The sequence below is a fragment of the Topomyia yanbarensis genome, chromosome 1, assembly GCF_030247195.1.
Source record: "Topomyia yanbarensis strain Yona2022 chromosome 1, ASM3024719v1, whole genome shotgun sequence".
NCBI lineage: Eukaryota > Metazoa > Arthropoda > Insecta > Diptera > Culicidae > Topomyia > Topomyia yanbarensis.
Genome location: NC_080670.1, coordinates 215,164,207 through 215,185,753, shown reverse-complemented (window position 1 = coordinate 215,185,753; position 21,547 = coordinate 215,164,207). Strand labels below are relative to the sequence as shown.

At 40.2% G+C, this 21,547-nt stretch overlaps 1 protein-coding gene across 13 annotated transcripts in view; it reads left to right on the top strand.

The window, feature by feature from the left end:
- The first annotated feature begins 282 nt into the window (after positions 1–282).
- The window catches only part of LOC131692389 (cyclic AMP response element-binding protein B), a 32,674-nt gene continuing 11,409 nt past the window's right edge, over positions 283–21,547 (top strand). For 3 of the 13 annotated variants that reach the window (XM_058979489.1, XM_058979471.1, XM_058979406.1), the window contains exons 1-4: positions 2,019–2,294; positions 12,055–12,568; positions 20,774–20,920; positions 21,092–21,254. In XM_058979489.1, the coding sequence (XP_058835472.1) occupies positions 12,377–12,568; positions 20,774–20,920; positions 21,092–21,254 (502 nt within the window). In that variant the 5' untranslated portion in view covers positions 2,019–2,294; positions 12,055–12,376. The other 10 variants (XM_058979504.1, XM_058979497.1, XM_058979454.1 and 7 more) reach the window with 9 other exon arrangements.

The following is a 21,547-nucleotide window of genomic DNA, read 5'->3' as shown; positions in this document are numbered from 1 at the left end:
TGGGAACAAAATCGAAACGCAATAACGCTGTATGACATCAGACTTCCATCTTTTATAGCACATGGCTGGGAGTATTTTTCAGCTGTTGAAATGATTTATCTCAGTAACCAATCGATGGGTGGCTAAAGGGACAGGCGAATATTCAGACCAATTGAAACTGTATTTTAAAAGGATCGTAAATTTTCACAATCATTTTTTTATGGCAACCAAGTAGAAAATCGTCCAACTCGCGAAAACTAACCGAGTCGAGCGAAAAATTTAAAAATAACATAAACATTACGTCATCCGTTCAACTAGCCAGCGTATAGAACTGGCAGAGCGAGAGAGCTTCACTGTGTGGCGTGCAGTCGTCGTTTGTCGTCGTCGTCGAGTTTGTTATTATTACTAGTTACCGCGGTATTGTGCAGTATTGGTGAGTGAGCTCAAAGTTTTGAAACGAACGCGAACCCGCAATACGTGATGTGTGGGGAAGCGACCGAATGTAACCAAATAGTAGGCTGTGTAGTGGAGTGTATTTGTTTTTTTTTCGCACAGTGAATCCACACGAGGTGTGATTTTATTAGAACGGCAAGTGATAATTTGGCCAATGTTGATTCAACGGGGCTTCACTGTTCCTCTTTCTCTACTGAAGTATGTAACAATACGGCTATTGTGTGTATAACAGCAGTTAGTCAATATAATCGATATTTCGAATGTCTAGGGTAGTTTATAATTTCATTTGATAACCATGCGAATTGCGGCCTGCACTAAACTAGTATTGCTATTCGAGTCGGATATTGCTTGTTTTCGCCCAATAATTAAGTCGAGAGATCCGTCGGTTCGGTCGTTTTTACGCAAATGATCAGCCGATAATGAAATCCTGCTTTTCAAGATCAAATTTACACATCATCTCACGCGCGCGCCGTATTTTGATGACGTAATGCCCATCCGTCGTCTTAAAAATACACACTTTTCAATGTCAATTGATGCCCTTTACATTAGTTAGGTGAGGCGAGAAGCTTCTTCTGCTCCCATCTTAGCAGGCCTACGTGCATAGCTAGCTGACAGTCAACCACCCACCCACCGCATGCTGCGCTGGGAGGGGTGGTCGTGTGGTCTGAACAGTTGGCAAAATTTTCCGCCACCCAACAACAGTTTTCACTCGGTGGTAGGGTATGTAGTAAAAAAAAAATGACTGCTCTACAATGGCAGCATCAGCAGCAGGGCGGTGACGTCACCCCTGATTACGTATAACACATCACCACCATCCATAGCGTAGCATATAGCAAAAGGCAAATTCACAGACGCCATCATGCTCGTAGGTTAGGTGTAGGGTGAAATTCGACTCGTTCGTTCGAGCATTCCAGCCCGTTGTTTTTATGCTGCTCAATCGTCAAGTGGGTATGCTCTGCAAACGATATGGATACGTAAGCATACCGCTACATTGTACAATGACTGCGCTGCCGAGGGGTTGCCCGATGGTGGGTGTGGTGAAGGTAAAATTTTCACCATAGAGCTTCATAATTAGAGATAATCAACATAAAAATAAAGTTAACAATTTATGATGTTCGGATGAAAATTTTCATCAGTAGGTCCCCTCGATCGATGAATTTCCCGTATTTAGGAAACTTCACACGAGCATGAATTCGTTCGTGTGTTCGTTTGGTTCGTTTCGCGGTGCTCTCAGCAAAACGTCGCGAGAATCCTCTCTTTCTCTTGCACTCGTGCCATCGTATTCACGTTGCGATGACGTTCACTTATTCTGTCAAAAACAAGCTCTCGCTAGTTTCGTTTCTGTGCTCGCTACGAATATGACGAACTTGTCCGCTGATTCTCAAAGGTCTACTGCTCTGGTTGTTGTTGTTGCTGTTGCTGTTGGTGCTTCTGCTGGTGTCGCTTCAAACATTCAAGTACCCAAAGTGTGAAACGACGTATAGTAGTGCTTATAGAGCAGTGGAGGAGTGACGGAGAAAGCACCAAGTCTCTGGTAGACACCTCTGGTGGCCAAAGCGAGAGAGTGCGAGGTAAATCTGGTTACGTATACCCCTTGATGGACTCACTGCACCAATACTGACAGTGTGTGACGAGCGGGTTAACCATCTCTATCGTGCCCGTGTGGTTTGCCGCAAAGGAGATGCCTGAACGAGTAGGCACTGACTGTTTCGTAGGGTGTATTTGTTTTCCGTAGATGGTTGGCTCAGTGTACTGGTAGAAATTGTTGACGTGTGTACCACTCTACCTACATTATTGCGATTATAGAGCTATTTTTTCTGTAGATCGCTCTGTTCGTAGTGACGGAGCAGTATACGTAAGAGGTATGTAATTTTTGTAAACTTTTTCGTGCGGAAACTCTGCTTTTAGTTTTAAATTTAATTTGTTATGTTCCTGTGGATTGTTTTTGTGTGATATTGCTTAAAGTGGTAGCTAACAGACTCAACTCAGATGCTTTGATAATAGTCTTTATTTTTGGCACCTTTATTTGGTTCCTGGTGTGTATTGGAAGCATAGTGCCCCGTGAAAAGCAGCTCCGAATGAAAAAAAAAGAGTCGGACCAACAAGCAGATACTAGTCGTCGTTGAAGAGCGCGATAGGAAAGCAAAGGTAGCCAATGCAGGACGAAATTGGTCAGCATTCGCTCGCTCTCTTTGAAATCGGTGCCGTTTTTTGACAGAAAGTTGAAATGGACACATTTGAATGGACTGTTGTGATAAAAGTTCCAAGTGTGGTGATTCGTCACAGAACAGACAATTTGATTTGACGACAGCAAAATATGTTATGATATCTAAACGTCAAACGATCGTGTATGCTCGCTGGTGTCACCGTGACAACATATCTGGTTTGGCCATATGTACAGCCTACTACTAGGACCTATAAAATGTAACTACGTAATAAACCTGATTGGTGAAACTGTGGTTGTACCATTCGTAAGCACGGTCCGTGTTGATAAAAAATTAATTGCATCGTTCTGATCTAAGATGATAAATATGGCGCTATCACGAGCGCCTGGCAGGAACACGCGTGACCGTCCTCCCCGGTGTTTGCGATTACGTACCGAACGATAACATTGTACTTAGTTTTTGCATGAGCTGACAAAAAAAGCTAAAAGACTATCTTTTTCTCGATTGCCCGTTCGCCACAAAACCGCAAAACTGGTTGTTGTTTGGATGAATCATACAATAATATCGATGATGGCATGAAAACAAGCTCTCTAACATCGGTAAACAGCGCTAGCGCATAACTTTTTATTTTCTTCTGGTGTGCATTTGCTGCTCGCTTACAGGGCGAACGGAGCTGCTGCCAACACCTTAATTCCTGGATAATTTCAAGGTTATTTACCCATCCCGCCCCACGCTCTCCCAATCGAGTGCCATTCTCTTTCTCTTGTGCTGCCCCTTTTTCCGGGAGCCAGTGGAAAATTACTTGGAAAACGAGAGTCCTTGCATGCGCGTGTAACGAAAGGTTACCGGCAGGCTAGCTAGTAGAGGTGGTGGTGTTGGGACCAGGGCCTGGCTTAGGTGATGGTGGCTACGTGTAATGTTTTGATTTTCTCGCACCAGTGTCACACCCCCCAAAAAAGGAACGAGGTGGCGAGCGGCGACAGTGATGATGCGATGGTGATGATGCAAGCAACCAATTCACCACCCACCGAACGGAACCGACCCATCCACCCAAAATTGTCAAGGTCGATGTTCCGGAGAGTGCGTTACATGGGCGACTCCCAATTGGACGCCTTTCATCATAGCAAGCAGCAGCGGTGCAACTGAGCAACGGAGTAGGCTGTGGAAGATTTGTTTTTCGTTGTCATTGCACAGTGCGGGTTGTCGCGGTTTTGATTCAAGTGTGAAGAAATTGTGAATTAATTGTGTTTTCGGTAATATTTTCTGTGAGAATAAGAGTTTTTAAAAGTTCGCTGTTATCATGAAAGAAGAGTGGGGTATCTGTGGAACTGCTGGAGTGTGTGCGGGTTGAAAATACCGGCAGATAATTAGGTATTTTGCTGTCTATAAAGGATATTGATTGGAATTGGGCCTAGCTTTGCACAACGCCTACAGACAATGTAATTTAACGAATTTAATCGGAGATGCTCTTTCATTTTATTTGGGTTCTACGAATAACAAATCAGTGACGATTACACGATTCACCACTAGAGTGACATTACCGCCGTCGATTCGATTCACTAGGAAATCCTGCTTCGAATATAAGTATAAGCGACCAAAGCTAACATGCTTAAAGTTTGTATGGGATTTATCGACAATCAACATCAAGACAGCTAAGTCGACAGCTGATACAATGCTCAAAATTGACTTCATTTTTTGTAAGCTGCAAGTCGTGGCCCAATCATTACTAGACTAAACTTATAAAAAAAAATCATAGAAAAGAATTCGTTTCCAATTGTCACCACCGGATCTTATCGAACTAACTGTGCTGAACTGCGAAAGGAGGAGGCTACACGCATCTTAATTTTCTCTACAAGGCTTTGGTAAAATTTAACAACAAGCGACTATTGTTGCCAGATTCATTCCATGCTATCGGTATTTGCTGAATATAGGTGCTGCTCAAAAATCGCAACGAGAATCTGGCAAGCTGGATGTACAAGGACACGTATAGCATATACGAGGACTCAAAGAGCTTGGAAGCAAGCTTCTTGAACAACATCGGTCCCCATCAGGAGTACTCCCTCAACAAGTTGTTTCCCGGTAATCCGGAATTTCGGAGCAACAACGGCTGGCTTGCATTTTTGGATTTAGTGTCTTGCTAGTGACCCAGTAAACTGTTTGGTACTAACGAGGAGAATGCGAAACACAAAACATGATATTTAAATTTGAGCTGGTTTGTGGACCAATTGCATAAATTCGGGAGTGCATTCCAATTTAGCTCCTTTAGGGTGTATAAGTATATCGCTACATTGGCATGAGAGCCAAAAAAGTTTCGAATCAGTTTGATCTTCATCAGATTATGATTGATTATGTGTCTACCTAGCAGCCCAGTAAGCTGTTAGGTACTGACAAGTAGAATCCGGAACACAAAACATCAGATTCCGGATTGTCAATTGACTTTAGGAGTACTCCGAGGTCTCTAATAACTTTCACTCTCTCTAGCGATTCCCCGGAGATGGTGCTTCAGAGTATTAGATTTTTCTACCCGTAAAAGTCACTAGTTGCGATTACATCAATTTCAAAAGACATCCAAGTGTCGCTGTAGTTCAATGCAATCCTCTTTTTACAGCTCAATTAGAAACAGTTTGAGATTGTCAGCGTACATAAGTTTACAGGGTGGCTTTTTAAAACGGTCCCATTGTTTTGATCTGTCACAATTCAATTGCAATCCACTGGGTACAAATCAAAGTCAAGTGTATTTGAAAATATTTTCTTCTAGGGTACAATTAATGTAATAATTGTTTAGTGATATTGCGAAATTTCAGAGCTATGAAATAGGAATCCAAGTGCTGCGCAGTTTTGAAATTGTTAAGGAAACAGAAGTCCGTTGAAGACATAACGAAGCTGATCGGTGTGAATTAAAAATTTAATTGGCGATGCAAGAAACGATTGCAAGATGGAAGTTGGATTCTCTATAGACGACCAAACTTAAAAAAGTCTCGTTTTTTAAGGACAAACGCATTGATTAAATCTGCGGCCAACAAAATACGTCGCAATTCGGTCCAGTCGGCTAAGGACTTCAAGGTGTGGTGAAAAAATACCAGCTTCTGAGGCAACGAAAAAAGAGACTGCAAAGTTGGTTCGCAGATCATCCTGATGTCGTCGTTATCTATTCGGATGAGAAATTATTCGATGTAAGCCACTAATTTAACCATCAAAATTATAGGATACTCGGTAGAAATCTTGACTCCATTAATCTAAGCGGTAAATGTGCATATAGGCAAGAAAAACCGGATTCGGTTATGATTTGAGCTGTAATAGTTTCAAATTGTATTTTTTCTGTTTTTCGGATTCCGGATGCCGTGAAAATTACCAGTACGACTACATGGAGTTTTTACAGCAGAAAGTGTTGACAGGAAAATGGAAAATGAATTTTCAGACGTTGAATTCGGACCTAATTTTCGGCACCACAACACGTGACAAAAAAGCCTATTAACATAATGCCACCATAATTTTAAGCATTTTCAGAACAAGGAAATGTAGACTCCTTCGTTTCCGGGTATCACCCTACTCGACTTTGCAATGTGGAGTATTGTCAAGTCACCAACGATAAATCAAAACGTAATAAGGTTACTCTAATGACTGCAATTGAAAAAGAATGAAACGATATTTCAGAAGAAACCGTACTAGTCAGCTATTTCAGTGTTCCTAGAAGACTATCGCAAACAATTAAATCGAGAAATGGGAGTCCATTTCGAATGATTTTGAAGTAAATAAATCTGAACTATGCAAGAAATATTCCACTAAAGTTTCCGTTTTTTTATGATACAAAGAAAATTTTTAAAATTTTCAGAGGGCCGTTTTATGAAGCCAACCTGTATACCTTGTGGCTATAATACAAAAAACAATCATTGAAGCACAAAAAAAAGCAATGGTTAGTGATTGCTCCCTTGAGGCACACCTGATAAGTTGATAAGGCTATATGATATATAGTTGATAGGATTTAAGCCACCCTATAAAGTTTGAAGAAGCCGCTCTATCTTTGCTTTGCTTTAAAATCCTTATATACAGTGTCTACCTGAGATCCAGCTTCAATATTTGAAATACATGGTGAAGCGAATTGGGCTAGATTAGTGGTCGATCTGTCTAAAAAAAGCCATGTTGATCCTTCGATATATATGTTTTGGTCTCGTGAAAACGCATTTTTCCTACGAACATCTTTGAAAGCTTTGATCCAACGCAGAACGTGGTTATGTTACGATATGCTTATCACATTTTTTAAAGTTTGAAAACAACTGATCTTTTGCCAATACACGAGAAACGCAGATTGCGATAGTGATTGTTTGAAAATTAACCTTGGAACTGTACGAAATGCGCTTGCGCATCTGGCTGGGTTTAGTAGTGGACGGGGTGCGTGAATATGTAGTCTGAAAAGCTGTTTCAGAACTAGTGAGTTTTTCTACAGGCCACATCGATTGCTTGCAGTGAATTTTGATACCTAGAAATCAGTCATCAGTCGAAAACTTCAACTATCTGACATCCTGTATCTCGTCATAGATAACTAACTGGGAACAAATTTGCGTTACTAGAAGGGGAGGATGATGTACGTCACATACACACTATCGGCTCAAGAGCATCTAAAACGGCTCAGTTCATTGAAGTTTTTTCATTTACGAACAGGAGTTCCAGTGCTCGATTTCAAATAGTCCCGTAACCACAAAATGCAGTGTTCTGAGGCAAGTTCAAGAATTTTAATAACTACATTGCCAGCATTGCATTGTACTTCAGAAATAGCATCCCAGTACTGAAACATACCTCCGGATTCGCGGGAACCAAATAAATTAATCCGGCTCATTTTCAAAAAATCTAAAAATGGATGATTTCCTGAATCCAAAAGTGTTAAAATCGGTTAAAAATGCCATAGTAATGAGTATTTCAGTTTTCCGAGTACCTGAGTACTCTGTCGACTTGTTACGGGATAAACAAAATTAGAAACTTACTGAGGCCCCTGCTTACTGTATCATCCATTTTATTCTACTAAAAACAATGCGTGATAGTGTAATATGTCACTATCAGTGTTCTACCTGGGAAAGAACACTGCACTTCCGAAGATTGATATCTGAACAGGTACCTCATACTCGTGGGAAAAGTTTTTGGATAAAATCCAGCAAGAATCTTTTTCAGAACAGGTGAGATTAGGGATTGACACCGATGATCGATACGTTGCTACGCTATCGGTAACCGCTTTACCAATACCAATACCGGAATTTCTGAAGTACAAAAGGACCCTGAAGCCACTTACAACCTCTTTTCACTGAATCCCAGCTAGAACAAAAACCAACCCTACTTCGAAGGGAAGTGAACTAATGTTCCAAAGCGGCGGCGAAGGAAAACCATCGAAATCGACTAAAGCTCTTTCACAAGGGAATGGAGACCGAATTATTTCTCGGATTTCTGGGCATGATTCTTGGCTATACAATAAAGGAATTCGTACGTATATCGCGGTGTTTGACACAAACAAGGCCTCTAACACCGTTTGACGACAAGAAGTAACAAATTCTGAAAAAACAACCTTCGAGTCAATGTGAACAACAGTAAATCAGACTTTTTCATAGAGAAAAGTTGAATTTCCCAAGAAAAGGTTTAATCGGTTTTCTTATAGAACACAGGATGCTCCATTAAAACGCTATTTGAGTGTGAGAAAACATGGATTTATTTCTGCATTTCCACATGTATCACGGGTAGGGGTAAGTTATTAATAATGTGTCAGAAGTGCTATATAGTATTTATATCTCTGAAAAAAATCCATAAGTCGGGGGTATTTATAGACAAAAAATTTCAATTAATAAACCCTACTTACCCTTTTACACCAAAGCTTTATAGCTGCAGGTTATCTGCCACTTTTTTACGTAACAATCACACTAAAATATATTCAGGAAGAATAGAAAAATGGATCGACACTATTTCAGTGACAGTGACAACACGAACAATCAAAAATCAACGATAACATCATTAAAACATATAATTAGCGATAGCGTAATAAAACATTGTTTCCTTCCATCACATTACACTTCTTCAAAACTAAATGCGTTCAATAAGGCAGAGCTAAAAAAACTTCTACACTCAGCACCCCAATTCAGAACAATTTTGAACTTATTTTCCGCAAGCAGCATGAGTAGGCGGCGAGCGAAGTAGCATTCTTCGCCAGCAATCATTGGGCACCGATAGCCATCATTTCTTCCGACACATCCAGAAAATGATCAGCAAAACACTGCACTGCCGCATCTAGTGATTCCACACGAGCGCCATTTTCACTTATTTTAGACACACAACACTACACTTTCTTTTTCTACCATCACAAACTACTGACGCTCGATATTTTCTTCAGCTTATTGTCGCTTTACCGCGAACTTCACGTCAACACTTTTCAAGAGGAACACCTTTATCACCCGACACAATCGGTGATCGCGAAAATCGACGTCGAATTAATGCCGCCAACCAATCATTCCCGAAACCGTCGACAGCGACACACCCGCGACGAATGTTTCAACTTTCACCAGCACGCGACCTATCTCAACTAAACTGAACACGAAGACGAACTGTATTCTTCACATATCCGAACCGGACCTATAATTCTTGAGCGTTTTTTCAAAACGTCATATCTGCAATGAGTTACTCTCTTTGTTTACTTTCTCTTTCGATTTTTACGGCGTCACTATAACACTTTTCACTTATTTTACAGTACAGATCGAAAGACGGTGGTTTTAACTAGCATATTATGCAAAGAGTTGAGGGATAAATGTTAAAGTGACCGAATTATTAACAGAAGAGAAAGTAAACAAAGAGAGCAACTCATTGCAGATATGACGTTTTGAAAAAACGCTCAAGAATTTTCGAATCGAACAGCGATGCACGTTTGTGTTGGTGGAAGCTTGCTTCTTTTGTTTCTAGCGTTCGGTCGGTGTCCATCCAGCCCAGCCGTGATTGATTCGAGTGGCCAGTGCATGACCTTGAATTTGGTTTGAAAGTCATCGTAGTGTGCCTTAATATAGTATAGAGCGCTGCGATCAATGTGGTGGAATCTACATAGGTGCGGCATACTCTCTCGTTCGATTTTTGTAACTTTATTACTTAAATTCAAATATGAGATTCTTCCATAATATGGAATGTAATATTTTAGATACAGCACATTGAGCTGCGGTGTCCGATTGACAAATAACATACGAAATCTAGAATGCATTGAAGAAAATCGAAAAAATCATTAGAAGTCTTCAGAATTCTTTTGTAATTTTCTAAAATCTTCAAAACTTTTAAAAAGTATTCCGAAGTTTAAAAATTATTGAGAAGCTTTCAGAAATCTTTGAATGCCTGTAGATGATTTAAGAAATTTTCAAACGTCTCGCATAGCTTTAAGAAATTTTGCCAAGTCTTCTAAAACCTTCTGAAGTTATTTTAAATCTTTTAATGTCACTTTACTAAGATGTAAATTTCAAGATTGCTGACTATTCGGTCAGTGCGGAAATTATCAAATTTAGTTGAGTGCGTGGTCTGCATAGTAACCCATATTGCTTTTAACACTGAGAACTGACATACAAGTAAAGTTTTCAACTTGTGTAAGAAATAAAACTGTCGTTTTGAAATGACAACAGCAAGTAGCAACTTGCCACTGGCCGGCGCTGCGATGGGCCAGCAATCGCTATGCGGGACTTGTGTGCAAACTTGGACACAATGGTGACTCACGCATGCGAACTTGTATGCGATGGTGATTTTCAACGTATTTTCATTTAAATGTTTACACAAGTTTTTTTGGGAAAGTTTGTTCTAGCTTATATCTCTGTTCTCTGTGCTTTTAATAATAACCACTAGTTTTAGACGTTTCTATGGCTTAGTAAACATTTAACTTTCAAGTGCTCTTGTATCGGTTTTATCGAATTTATGTAAAAACCGTTACTTGTAACGGCTCTTCTAGAAGCATTCACACGTTTCATACTGACCAGCGATTTTGATATGCAATCACAGGAACTCTGATAACCATACTGAAGTTTTGGCACCTTTCAGAAAAAAATGAAGGCTTGAAGGTTTGTTACATAAATAGGCCCACACAGAAAAAATGTAAAAATAAGAGTTTTTCAATCTTAGCAAAAAAACAACGCATACGCTTAGTTTGAAATAGAACTTTTATTTTAATAGCTATTTTTCATTAGCTTAACAGGAAAACTTTTATTTCGGTTATTATTCTTGATTAATTTAAAAGTTTCACTTTCAACCTAATAGTAGGCGTTGCTTGTTTTTTTCCATGCACAGAACAAAATGTTGGTAAAAATAAGAGTTTTTCACTCGCGTACTCTAAGTTTTAAAATAAAACTTTTATTTTGATTACTATTCCTCATTAGCTTAAAAGGAAAACTTTTATTTTGATTATTATTCTTGATTAATTTAAAAAAAATTATTTTCAATCTAATAGTAGGCGTTGGTTGTTTTTTGCTAAGAGCGGAACACTTCTACTTTTACCAATATTTTTTTTCTTTGTGTCGTAGCCTTAAAACAGATTTCTCTCTAAGATATACCCAAAAAACACTCATCTTTAACAACGAAAGAACCAAGTTTACGAGATACGTTTCCGAAATAATCTTGCGATGATACGAAAAAATGCGTTACTAAAATAGAAAAAAAAACATTCCCTACATTGCGGTTAAGACATATTTTGTTAGGAAGGAGTGCTTCCCCTTTTCAAATTGCTGAGAATGTCCATGGTCAGAAGTAGTTTGGTTTACTCCATAGCCGCTGTGAGAATCATTAGTTTTTCTTCAAATTGAAGCGTTGACCAATAGTGTTTTGTTTTTACCTGCTGCTACACCAGTGTAGTGCAAAAAATAAACTGATTACACTTAAGTAATGCTGATTTCGGTTTTAGATCAGAGTTGCCCTAGGTTCGTTAAAAACTGTCATTTTAATATGGAAAGTGTAAACATTAGAGCAAACCTAGATCGATTCGAATCTAAAAACGAAATCAGCATAAGAATAAGTTTATCACCGACTACACCGACGTTGGTGTACTGTCAAAATTAAAAATGCCATAAGGATGTCATGGAAAGATAGCAACCCTATCAAGCTACTAGTAATGTTTACAAATGTTGTCCGGGGTGGTGGTGAAACGTGTTTTTGTTTTATTTGTGATTTAATGACTTTTCACACTTCAAAATAGGTAACAATCGAATTCGAACTTTATAGATTACGACATTTGTGTCTTACAAAAGTAGCTCGGACGAACAGATCTAAAACGGTACGCTGGAGCTGGATGTATTTTCGGTATTACTTAACCTTATCAATACCAAAAAAACACACGCCTTATCGAGCCCCTATAAAAACAGAAAGATAACAATATTTGCATCGAAGAGCATCCTGAGAGCGTTTTCTTCGTTAGTAAGCAGAAAAAATCTAACCTATTTTTTCCATCTCTCTCTCATAACTGTTCCAGAAACGAGGCAATTAGTGGACCCGACGACGACCAATTTGAAGGTCACTCTTCTGTTCGCCTGAGGTGTGTACCAGCGCAGTGAAAAGCGACTGAGTTATCGCACCCTGTGTCTCTACGTGCGTGAGTGCGTGCGTTTGTGTGTGTGCGCGCGCGTGTCTCTAGGTGCGAGGGTGCATTTGTTGAGCAGTAGTAGCCTCTTGCGGCGTGGTAGGAAACGGATAATCAAACCCCCCACCCCACCCCCTCCGAAGGCTAAAAGCCGCAGCAAAATTTCAAACTGGCGGGAAACTCACGAGGGCTCTGGCAGCTGAAGCAGGAGGCGATGGACAATATGGTCGAGGAGAACGGATCCTCCTCGCTCGACCCACTGGCCAATACGGAGCAGCACAATAGCAGTTCCAGCTCAGGCGGCGGACCCGGTCCGGCCAACAGTGCCGCCAGCTCAGAAAGTATCAACTCGCCCGCAAACGTACAAATCCTGCCGGCATCGCAAACCACGGGCGGCGGCGTACAGGTGAGTCGTTGAGCATTGGTTTTTTGTTGTTGTTGATGTTTTTGTAATAGAGCTCCAAGTGGCTGACGAGCATGACTCAATCGTAGTTGGCTGGTTGCCGCCGGCCGCCAGGGGGCTTGACTTCATTGTACAAGCATTCGTGATGATAAACCTTAGTCATATTTGCCTCAATACAATATGGAACGCATGCGACCGCCGGTCGAGGATGTCGTCATCCGAGCGGTAGTTCTTTCTCTCGAGTTGTTTTTTTATGCTTTGGAACAAAAAAAAAAGTCGAAACGATAAATGAAATCTCTTGAGGACAGTTTTCTGCTTTTGTGTCGTATAGTCGGTCGCTCTTCACCCAACCGAGGAAGGGAAGACACATAAATAAATAGTTGCTAGTAGCAACACGGTATTTTGGAGAAGGATGGAGAGTCGTTCGCGGTCGAATGACGTCATTCCGCGTCCGACAGACGTCGGGGGAAAAACGTTTTGCATATTTTATTATTTATTGTTGTTTATATTATTATCTATACTGAATTCTTTCAGCGATCGGTTCAAACTTTCGTTCGCTTTTCCTTTGTGCATTTTCGAGTGTTGTGTTTTCTCTCTCTCTCGCTTTACACTGCAGTAATTAGACTAATTTCGAATGAGGAGTACATTAGCAGTTGGTTTCTAATTGATTCTAATCTTTGCAGCTCGAACGAAAAGAGCGGTTCTGCTGTTCGCTGGCTGAACTGAGAGGTGGTGTGGTGTGTATGCGTGAGTGTGTGAATCGCTTGTGGTAGAGTAAACCCCGCAAGTGTAGACATGTGTAAGAGTTTATTGCTCTTCGGTCAATTTTCGGAGCGTGGCGTATTGCTCGTTGCGCCTGGATTGATTTTTTTTTCAGGTGAGCTGTAAGATAAATTGTAATTACTGATTAATAATTGCGGATTTTCCATCAGTCGCGCTTGATGTTTCGGGTTGTTCGTTTCTCGAAGATTTGGTGTTGTTGGGATTTTCCCCGGGCTTGTCTGCTCAACATATGGAACAGGGTGGCGTGGGATGGGACAGGGTGGCGTGGGATGGGACTTCTTTGCAAGCAGTGTTTGAAATATGAAGCAAGCGTCTTGTATATGTTTTGTGACACCTCTGTTGCCAAAGGCAGACATAGTTTCGTAGGTTGCTTTGTGGTTGATTCGGTTGTATTTCTATTGCTTTTATACGTCAGCTTCAGAATGACGCAAATCACATAAATTAAGTCTCGACGCACCTGTCATTAGCGTCACAGTGTGCAAATCTCGGCGGGGGATATTTCCATTTTATTGGTGGAAATTTTACACAGTGCCCAACTTTGCAATAGTCGGACGAAATTTTTGGACATTAGAAATTCTAAAATAGGATTACTGTGCTCTGATTCTAATATGAATCAGCAGCACCTCTATTCATTCCACCCATTTGGACACATTATTTTGAGCAGCGCCTGCTATCGTTATTCTCAAGTAATTCTTTGCAAAGTATTTTACCAGTACGCACGCAAACACCCGGAGAGGGGATCAATTAATCCACTTTCACTCGTGACACTTTCATCCGTACTATTATCGCTGCTGGTGTCTCGGTGTTTACATTCGGTTGCCTTTTGTTTTATCGTCTTGTGGTCAACAATTTCGAGTTCCATTATAATTATCTTTTTCGACGGAAGCGTTAGATATACAGTCGTAATTCGCTGGTTGGTCACTTTTTAACTGAACCGCTTTTTAGTTGGCCCTCCATTAGCCGACTAAAAAACATCTCCATGTCAAAATCTCGTGTAAAATTCACTTTGACAAACTGATATTAATTAAAGATGTGAGCAGATGCAATTTCGGTCCAACTAGCGAATCAAATTCATTAGTTGGACAGAAGGTGTGGCCCAACCAGCGAATCACGACTGTAGTTTTAATAGTTGAACTTTTGTTGCTGATCGGAGACTAGTTCGTAGTTTATGTGAAGTTGCTTCGGTTGCAGTCAATGTATTATACTTAACAGTTTTCGTTAAGATATTTCAACAATGTGTAGTCTGTCTACAAAACTGACATGATACCGTTGTGAAAGTCCATGAAGTAATTCTTCAAATTTTAGTTGGCCAAAGAACTTTTATACGCAGAAGATCCGATTTTGTCCGTTTTGTAGGTCTCTAGCAGACGAATCAATCCAATTTGAGTACGCCACCCTACTTCTTGGAGCCACAGAGAGTCCTTTCTGGAGCCAGGCGCTGTTAGCATTAGTTTTCCAGACAATCTCGTTGTAGGGATATTTGCTTTGAGGTTAGCGCACGTTTTGAAACGACTGAAAAGAAAATCAAGATAGAGCAAAGAGAACAAATTTTAGACACCAACTTATTTCAAGAACAGGTAGACAATGGATTTATAAAGAACCACATGACATGCCAAAGTATCCCTTATCGGAACACTGGGTGATCTTCCTCGAGTCCGAAGGGAATCTAGTCACCGAAACTGCGCAACTATACTCGGTGCACGTCCAGGCAATATGCTCGATATCGTGACAGCAGTCACGACGACCGCAAATACCACTATCCACTTATCCAGTACGTCGGAGATTCGTTTCCAGTGCGTAATGATTTGACATGGATATGCACATCACACAAAATAAATGACTACATGAATCCATACCCTTGAACCAAGATTTCGTCGATACCTTCGGGACCAATCGAATTTTTTTTCATGGCATTGGGCGGGGGGGGGGGGGGGGGGGGGGGTTTGATCACGCGGCGCACCAGCTCCTCCCTGCCTGGGCGAAATCCGGATAAACTTTCTTGGTGAAATCGAATATCAAACGGTTTTGACTATTCCACGCTCTCGTTTGTACTGCTACACTTTCGTATGCATCGGGCCGTGCCCCGAAGAGTGCTCGTCGATGTTTCCCACGCGAACTCGTCGACGAACCGTCGCCAGTAACAGGTTTCTTGACTTTCTTCAAAGTCTTCGATCGCGTTTTTAATGTAACGTACTGTCGGTAACTAGTGGATGTCCCGTCATAGACGCGGCAGCCTTCTCCGCTTATACGCCAGAGCAGTCTTTGTCCCACCACGTATTAGGGGAACATATTTGGGTGCTCACGCAGGGTACTCATTTCGTCTGAACATGAATCGCGGCATCGAGAATCAGTTCAGATAAAAATTTCTACTCTTTCTCCGGAGGAAGTACCTGTGTCGAGTCGATAGTTTCGGATATCGTGGCAGCGTAGTTCTTCCAATAAATGTTTCGTGTGATGTCAAACGAAACATAGATTGTTTCCGAGGGCTTTGAGCCGTTGTTGATTGAGAATCGATTTTCGAGATTATACTTCTTCTTATTTCAGCGTGGACGGTGATTATATTTGTGACCTCGTTTGATGAATTAACTATCGAAGGATACGAAGGAGGAACCATTTAATAGTCAACTGCTTTGAAAAAGCTCTTAGTGTAGACAAGCAAACTTTCAACAGATGTTTAAAAGGATCAGTTATATCGATTTTTCGTATTATCCGATTCACAGTGTTTTGTGAACTTCAGTCACGGTTTCCGCGCCATACCATTACCAAATCGATCTTCTATACGTGAACTAGATCACAACATTATGAAAATTATTCATAAAACCAAATGTTGAATCGTGATTTTATTCATAGCTTTTGGAATATTATTCAGAGTCCCACTATACGGCGTGAACTGATTCATGATTTGGTACATCTTGAAAATGATTTGGTTTTTGTGGCGGTGAAGCTCTTCACAAAATCAAAACGAATTTTTCCCGTGATCTATTTCATGAATCCTTTCAATGATTATGAACTAGTTCATGATTTCTAATTAATTAGTCACGATTCAATATCCCTTTTCGTGAAATAGTGCACAAAATCAAAAAATGTTATTCATATATACGTGAATTGATTCATGATTACTAGCGAATTAATCCCAACTCACCATTTATGCGCATGACATAGTTCACAAAACCATGAAATAATGTTCATATATTCGTGAACTAGTTCATGATTCCTAGATAAAAATCACGGCTTACCATTCGAGCTCGTGTAATAGTTCAAAAATCAAAAATATTGTTATGTATAAGTGAACTGATTCATGATTACTAACCACTGACCATTCGTGCTCGTGAAGAAGTTCACAAAGTCTTGTTCATGGAAACGTAAACTGATTCATGATTCCTGACCATGTGTGCTCGTGAAATAGTTCACAGATTTAAAGTATTGTTCATGTTTTCGTGCACTAGCTCAACATTCCTAGTATAATTTTAACGACCGATCATTCGTACTCGTGAAATATTACACGAAATCATAAAATATTCATGGATGCGTGAACTGGTTCATGATTCGTAGTACATAATTCACGATCCATCTTGAGTGGTTGTGATATTTAGAAGACATCCGTAATCATTTTTAATTTCATGCAACTCTGCAGATGGTCTTCAATTTTTTTTATGAAATATCATAATTAGGTCCAACTTCCAGTGACTAGTAATAGATGCGAGCAGCAGATATAAGAATATTATTAGGACCTCGATCATCGTTGCTCATTTGATAAGGTGTATTGTGATATCTGTACAGAAAACGAAAACTACGCTGTTCCTCAAAAATATATTATAGCGTCAAAAATCGTGTTTGTTCACAAAACAAGACATCGCGAATCTGTTACGCTTTTATAAACGTTATCAAGATATATTACGAAAATCGTGACGAAAATCGAAAAAAGGCCCTGAAATCATGAACATAAATTACTCGTGAATAAAATATCAAAAATCTTGACTATGATCTTGAAACCATGAACACAAATCACTACTTGTGACTAAAATATCACGAAAACGTGAGTAAAAATTACGAAAATTGTGACTGAGATACTGAAATCATGAATTCACACCATTCTGCCAAAAAATTCGATGCGAAACTCATGAATAAAATATTACGATAACGTGAATATAAATCGCGAAAAGCGTGGCTAAGGTAGTGGAATCATGAACATAAATCACACTGCTTAGCGTCCGTGAATAAAATATCACGATAACGTTTGTATAAAATAAGTAAAATCATGGTAAAACATGAACATAAAGCATGCTACTCTACCAGAAAATTTCGATGGTATACTCATTAATGAAATATCACAGCAACGTGATGAGAAATTACAAATATCGGGACTAAGCTCCTGAAATCATGAACATCGTTCTGATTGATATACTACAAACCAGTGTATTCTCATAGTATAAACAAGAATCCTAACAAAAACTGAACATGTCCAGGGACCAACCACAGTAACCCAACCAAAGATTGCAACTAGTGCGCGAACTAGTTTTTTGAAAACACATGAATACGAGGATTATTATTCATGATTTCACGAGGATTATCATCCATGATTTCAGGACCTGGTTACGATTTTCGTAAAACTTTCACATCAAGAATTCGTGATTTTTTGTTCATGAATGGATTTTTTTCCGCGCATGGGAAGTTAGGAGAAGAAATGTTTCTCCTCTTCCTATAACTTCTGTCTGCTCCAATAGATGTTCCTTCTTGTGAAACATCAATGTCGCCCTCGTCAGAAAACAAGAGAGCAAATAGGCTCATTTCACTTAATTAAACGTCAATAAGGAAACGTTTCAATTAGTCACCATGTACTTTGAATGCGGGACATGTTGAGCGATCGTGCAGATTCTCCCCACAGTAAAAACACTTTTCAGGACTCCCACTGTAAGAATAATCATTGTCATTCTCGCCGCATTTTCCACACCAGGCCTTGTTGCTACAATTGAGGCAGCTCAGGACCTACGGTACAAACATACGGGCAAACGGGTTAATTTTGTGCAAGGTGATGTAGCTTGGCAAAGCGTATCCAGCGAAGGTTACTTCATAAGAATTTGATTGTGGGTATATTTTTTCCATCTAGCGCGATTTATATCGAATGCAAGTGCTTCCAATTTAGCATTTTCATCGGCTGAATTAAGGGGTCCTTAAAACAACCAACGCAATATTCCAGCAAATGTTCGCATATCAAAGTTTTATCGTTGAGCACGCCTTCTATTTCTACTTTGCTAGCTGATAAATAGACAAAACATTCCTTCGTAAAACACTGGGAGGAAGCTATTTCATTCGGTTGCTTTAAATTGGTTAACACGACACTGATCTTGTCCGGGCAGGTTTTTGAAATTTCGGTCACTGGAGAGAAGTGTTTCGGCAGGTAAATTGTAATAAATTTAAAGATTTATTTTTGGTCTTCATTGACCGGTTGACAGTTATCGGTATCGTTTAATTCGGGGTTTACCAGCAAGGTCAGCATAGGTCTTGGGTGTCGATTCAACTTCCATTTGAACATTCAAAACGGAATGGAATATCTGCAAGAATGTTCAGTTTTTCTTCATTTACTAATTTGTACATATCGGAGGCACTGAATGTTCCTCCATCCATGTTTACCATATCCTCTACAATCAAGAATTTTGAATTTTCATCTGCCACTGCCTGTAGCACTGTCGAACGATATCCTTTGCAGTTGAAGTACATCGATCCTACACCGGGCGGGCACCTTACACGGATATGTTTTCCATCAATGGAACCAACCGAGTTTGGACAGTTCCATTTTTTCGAATACTTGTCAGCTACAGGGCTAAACATTTGCTCCGTTGGTACTGAAATATAAATCGGTTGAAGAACTTCCTACAAAACCTCACACCTTTCGCGAACTATAGAAGCAACAGCAACTGTTGATCGACCCATACGAAAGGAAAATCTCAATCTCTATGATGATCCAGTTGCAAGATACCTGTAGATCAATTTTATGATGAAACTGCTTTACAGTAAAAAGAAACATTTCGTACCTTACAGTAACTATCAATCGTTCACAAGGAAGGATGGGTCCTTTATTGCATTCTTCACCATGCCTAAATCGAATGTTCCCATATTGAGTCTGGTATAGCTACGAAACTTATTTTCGATGATCCTGGTATATATGGTAGAATTTTCCATCTCGCCTTCGGTTTTTTTTTTTGATGAGCAGCAAACTATAACCAAAACCAATTTGAAGTTTGGCAAAAAGTGCATTTAACGCTATGCTGTAGCGATAAGTATGTCATGCAACGCTTTTCTCACCGCTTCAATTTTCTACTTCCTGTGTTCCATTTGGGTTCCAAAAATTTTAAGCTAATTTTTATGATGAAATTATATTTTTGCGTCCCCAGTTTAAAGTTGATGTGTGATTTCGTATGGGGAAACCGACTTTTCCAACATAATTCTTGTTACCTCCTAGAAACAAATCGATGTGTGATTTTTATAAGAAATTGCTCGGAATATGAATCTAGTTTTTGTCCTTGGTACCAGGCCAACAAAAACGTCTAATCGGAAGTTTGTTCAATATTGAGGTTAGGACTAAATCAAATTAGCTCGCGATTGTTGCCTCTTCTCTTTATTTTAGACAGGTAACTCTGGCGACAAGAATCTGGGCCGAAAGAAAGCCTCCCATAGACAAGGTAATCCTTATGGATAGGTCTTTGCCCGCATAACGGCAGGAAGTAGATCGGACGGGTTCCGTGTAGATTTGATTGACCACAAACATCTCGCCTGAGTTCGACTCCATAACGATTGTATACGCTTTGGCTCGCCTTGTCTTGTAGCCCCTACACAAATCACTACAGATAAAACGCGCGACGACCGAAGGAAAGCATTTTTATTTGCATTCCGTCCGTTGCTTCGAACAGCTACTTTCCAGAAGCAGCAGTGATAACTCCGAAGTTGTACGCTACTTTCGTGCCAATTTGTAGCGATTAGTTGTTTGAATGAAACAAAACAGTTCACAGAAGAAAAATTGACAGGAGGAACTTTTCACGTCTGCACTAGTCAAGGCCTACTGTGTGTATACTTGTGGGGCAATCGGTTCCATGCAATGCATCGAACAATGTCGCAGAAAAAAAAACAACTACATAACTAAAACATGATGAAAAATCATTTCTTTTTCTTTTGAACCCAAATCCCAGCTTGATGAGAAAACATAATCTCACAGGAATGCCAGTAATAGACAAGCGATGACAAATTTGACAAACCTCCACCGTGTTTACTCTTTTCCACCGTGGTATTAGTGAAAGCCACGTGCTTTTTGACGTCATGCGAGCTTGGCCTATCAAATAGGAACTACGGACGATGTTCGTCGGTTTTTTTTCTTTTTTGCATTAAACACAAATTCTTACCTATCAGTACTAAACGCATTTCTTTTTTTAGGCACATTCAGTGATACAACAGAACCAGCAGTCGGTCATACAGACGGCGGCCGGTCAGATACCGACGTTACCCCGAGGCGTATTATTAGTGTGTAACAAACCCAACTCAGTAATTCACACCACGCAAGGCAGTTTGCAGGCTATACAGGTGAGTTGTTCGCTTCTTCTTCTTCTTATAGTTTTATCGGCACCGACCAACTCACTGTGAGTATGGTCCAAGTATTCTCCGGCAAGCAGTGGCAACAAACAAAAAATTATAACTATTGCTACCTTCTTCCCCCTTTCACATCCATCGCGGCAACGACGACGACGTATGCAGATTAAACCAGAGCCGAACGTCGGCAGCGGTGGCAGTATAATGACCGACACCAACAGCGACGACACATTGTCGGACGACGAGACGCCCAAAAAGCGAAGAGATTTACTAACCCGCCGACCATCCTATCGTAAGATTCTGAGCGACCTCGGCGGAGCGGAAATTGGTATGTTTTGGTTGTTCCGTTCTCTTCCTCTGATCCCCACCTCAACCTGGTAACCACACCTCTCCATAGACCCCCCCCCCCCCAACCACCTCCAAGAAAATCATCAACAAATCATTTTCCCAAACATTCATCGTACCATCCAAACGTCCCGATTTTTTCAGTTCATATCCCATTATTTTCCGTTCTGTTCTGTTCTTCAGTTCTGTTCCTATATCTTCGTGCATGCAATTTTCTTCTAAACTAGAGTAAACTGCCAAGCGGTATTGAACTATTGCGCGTAATGGTAATGGCTT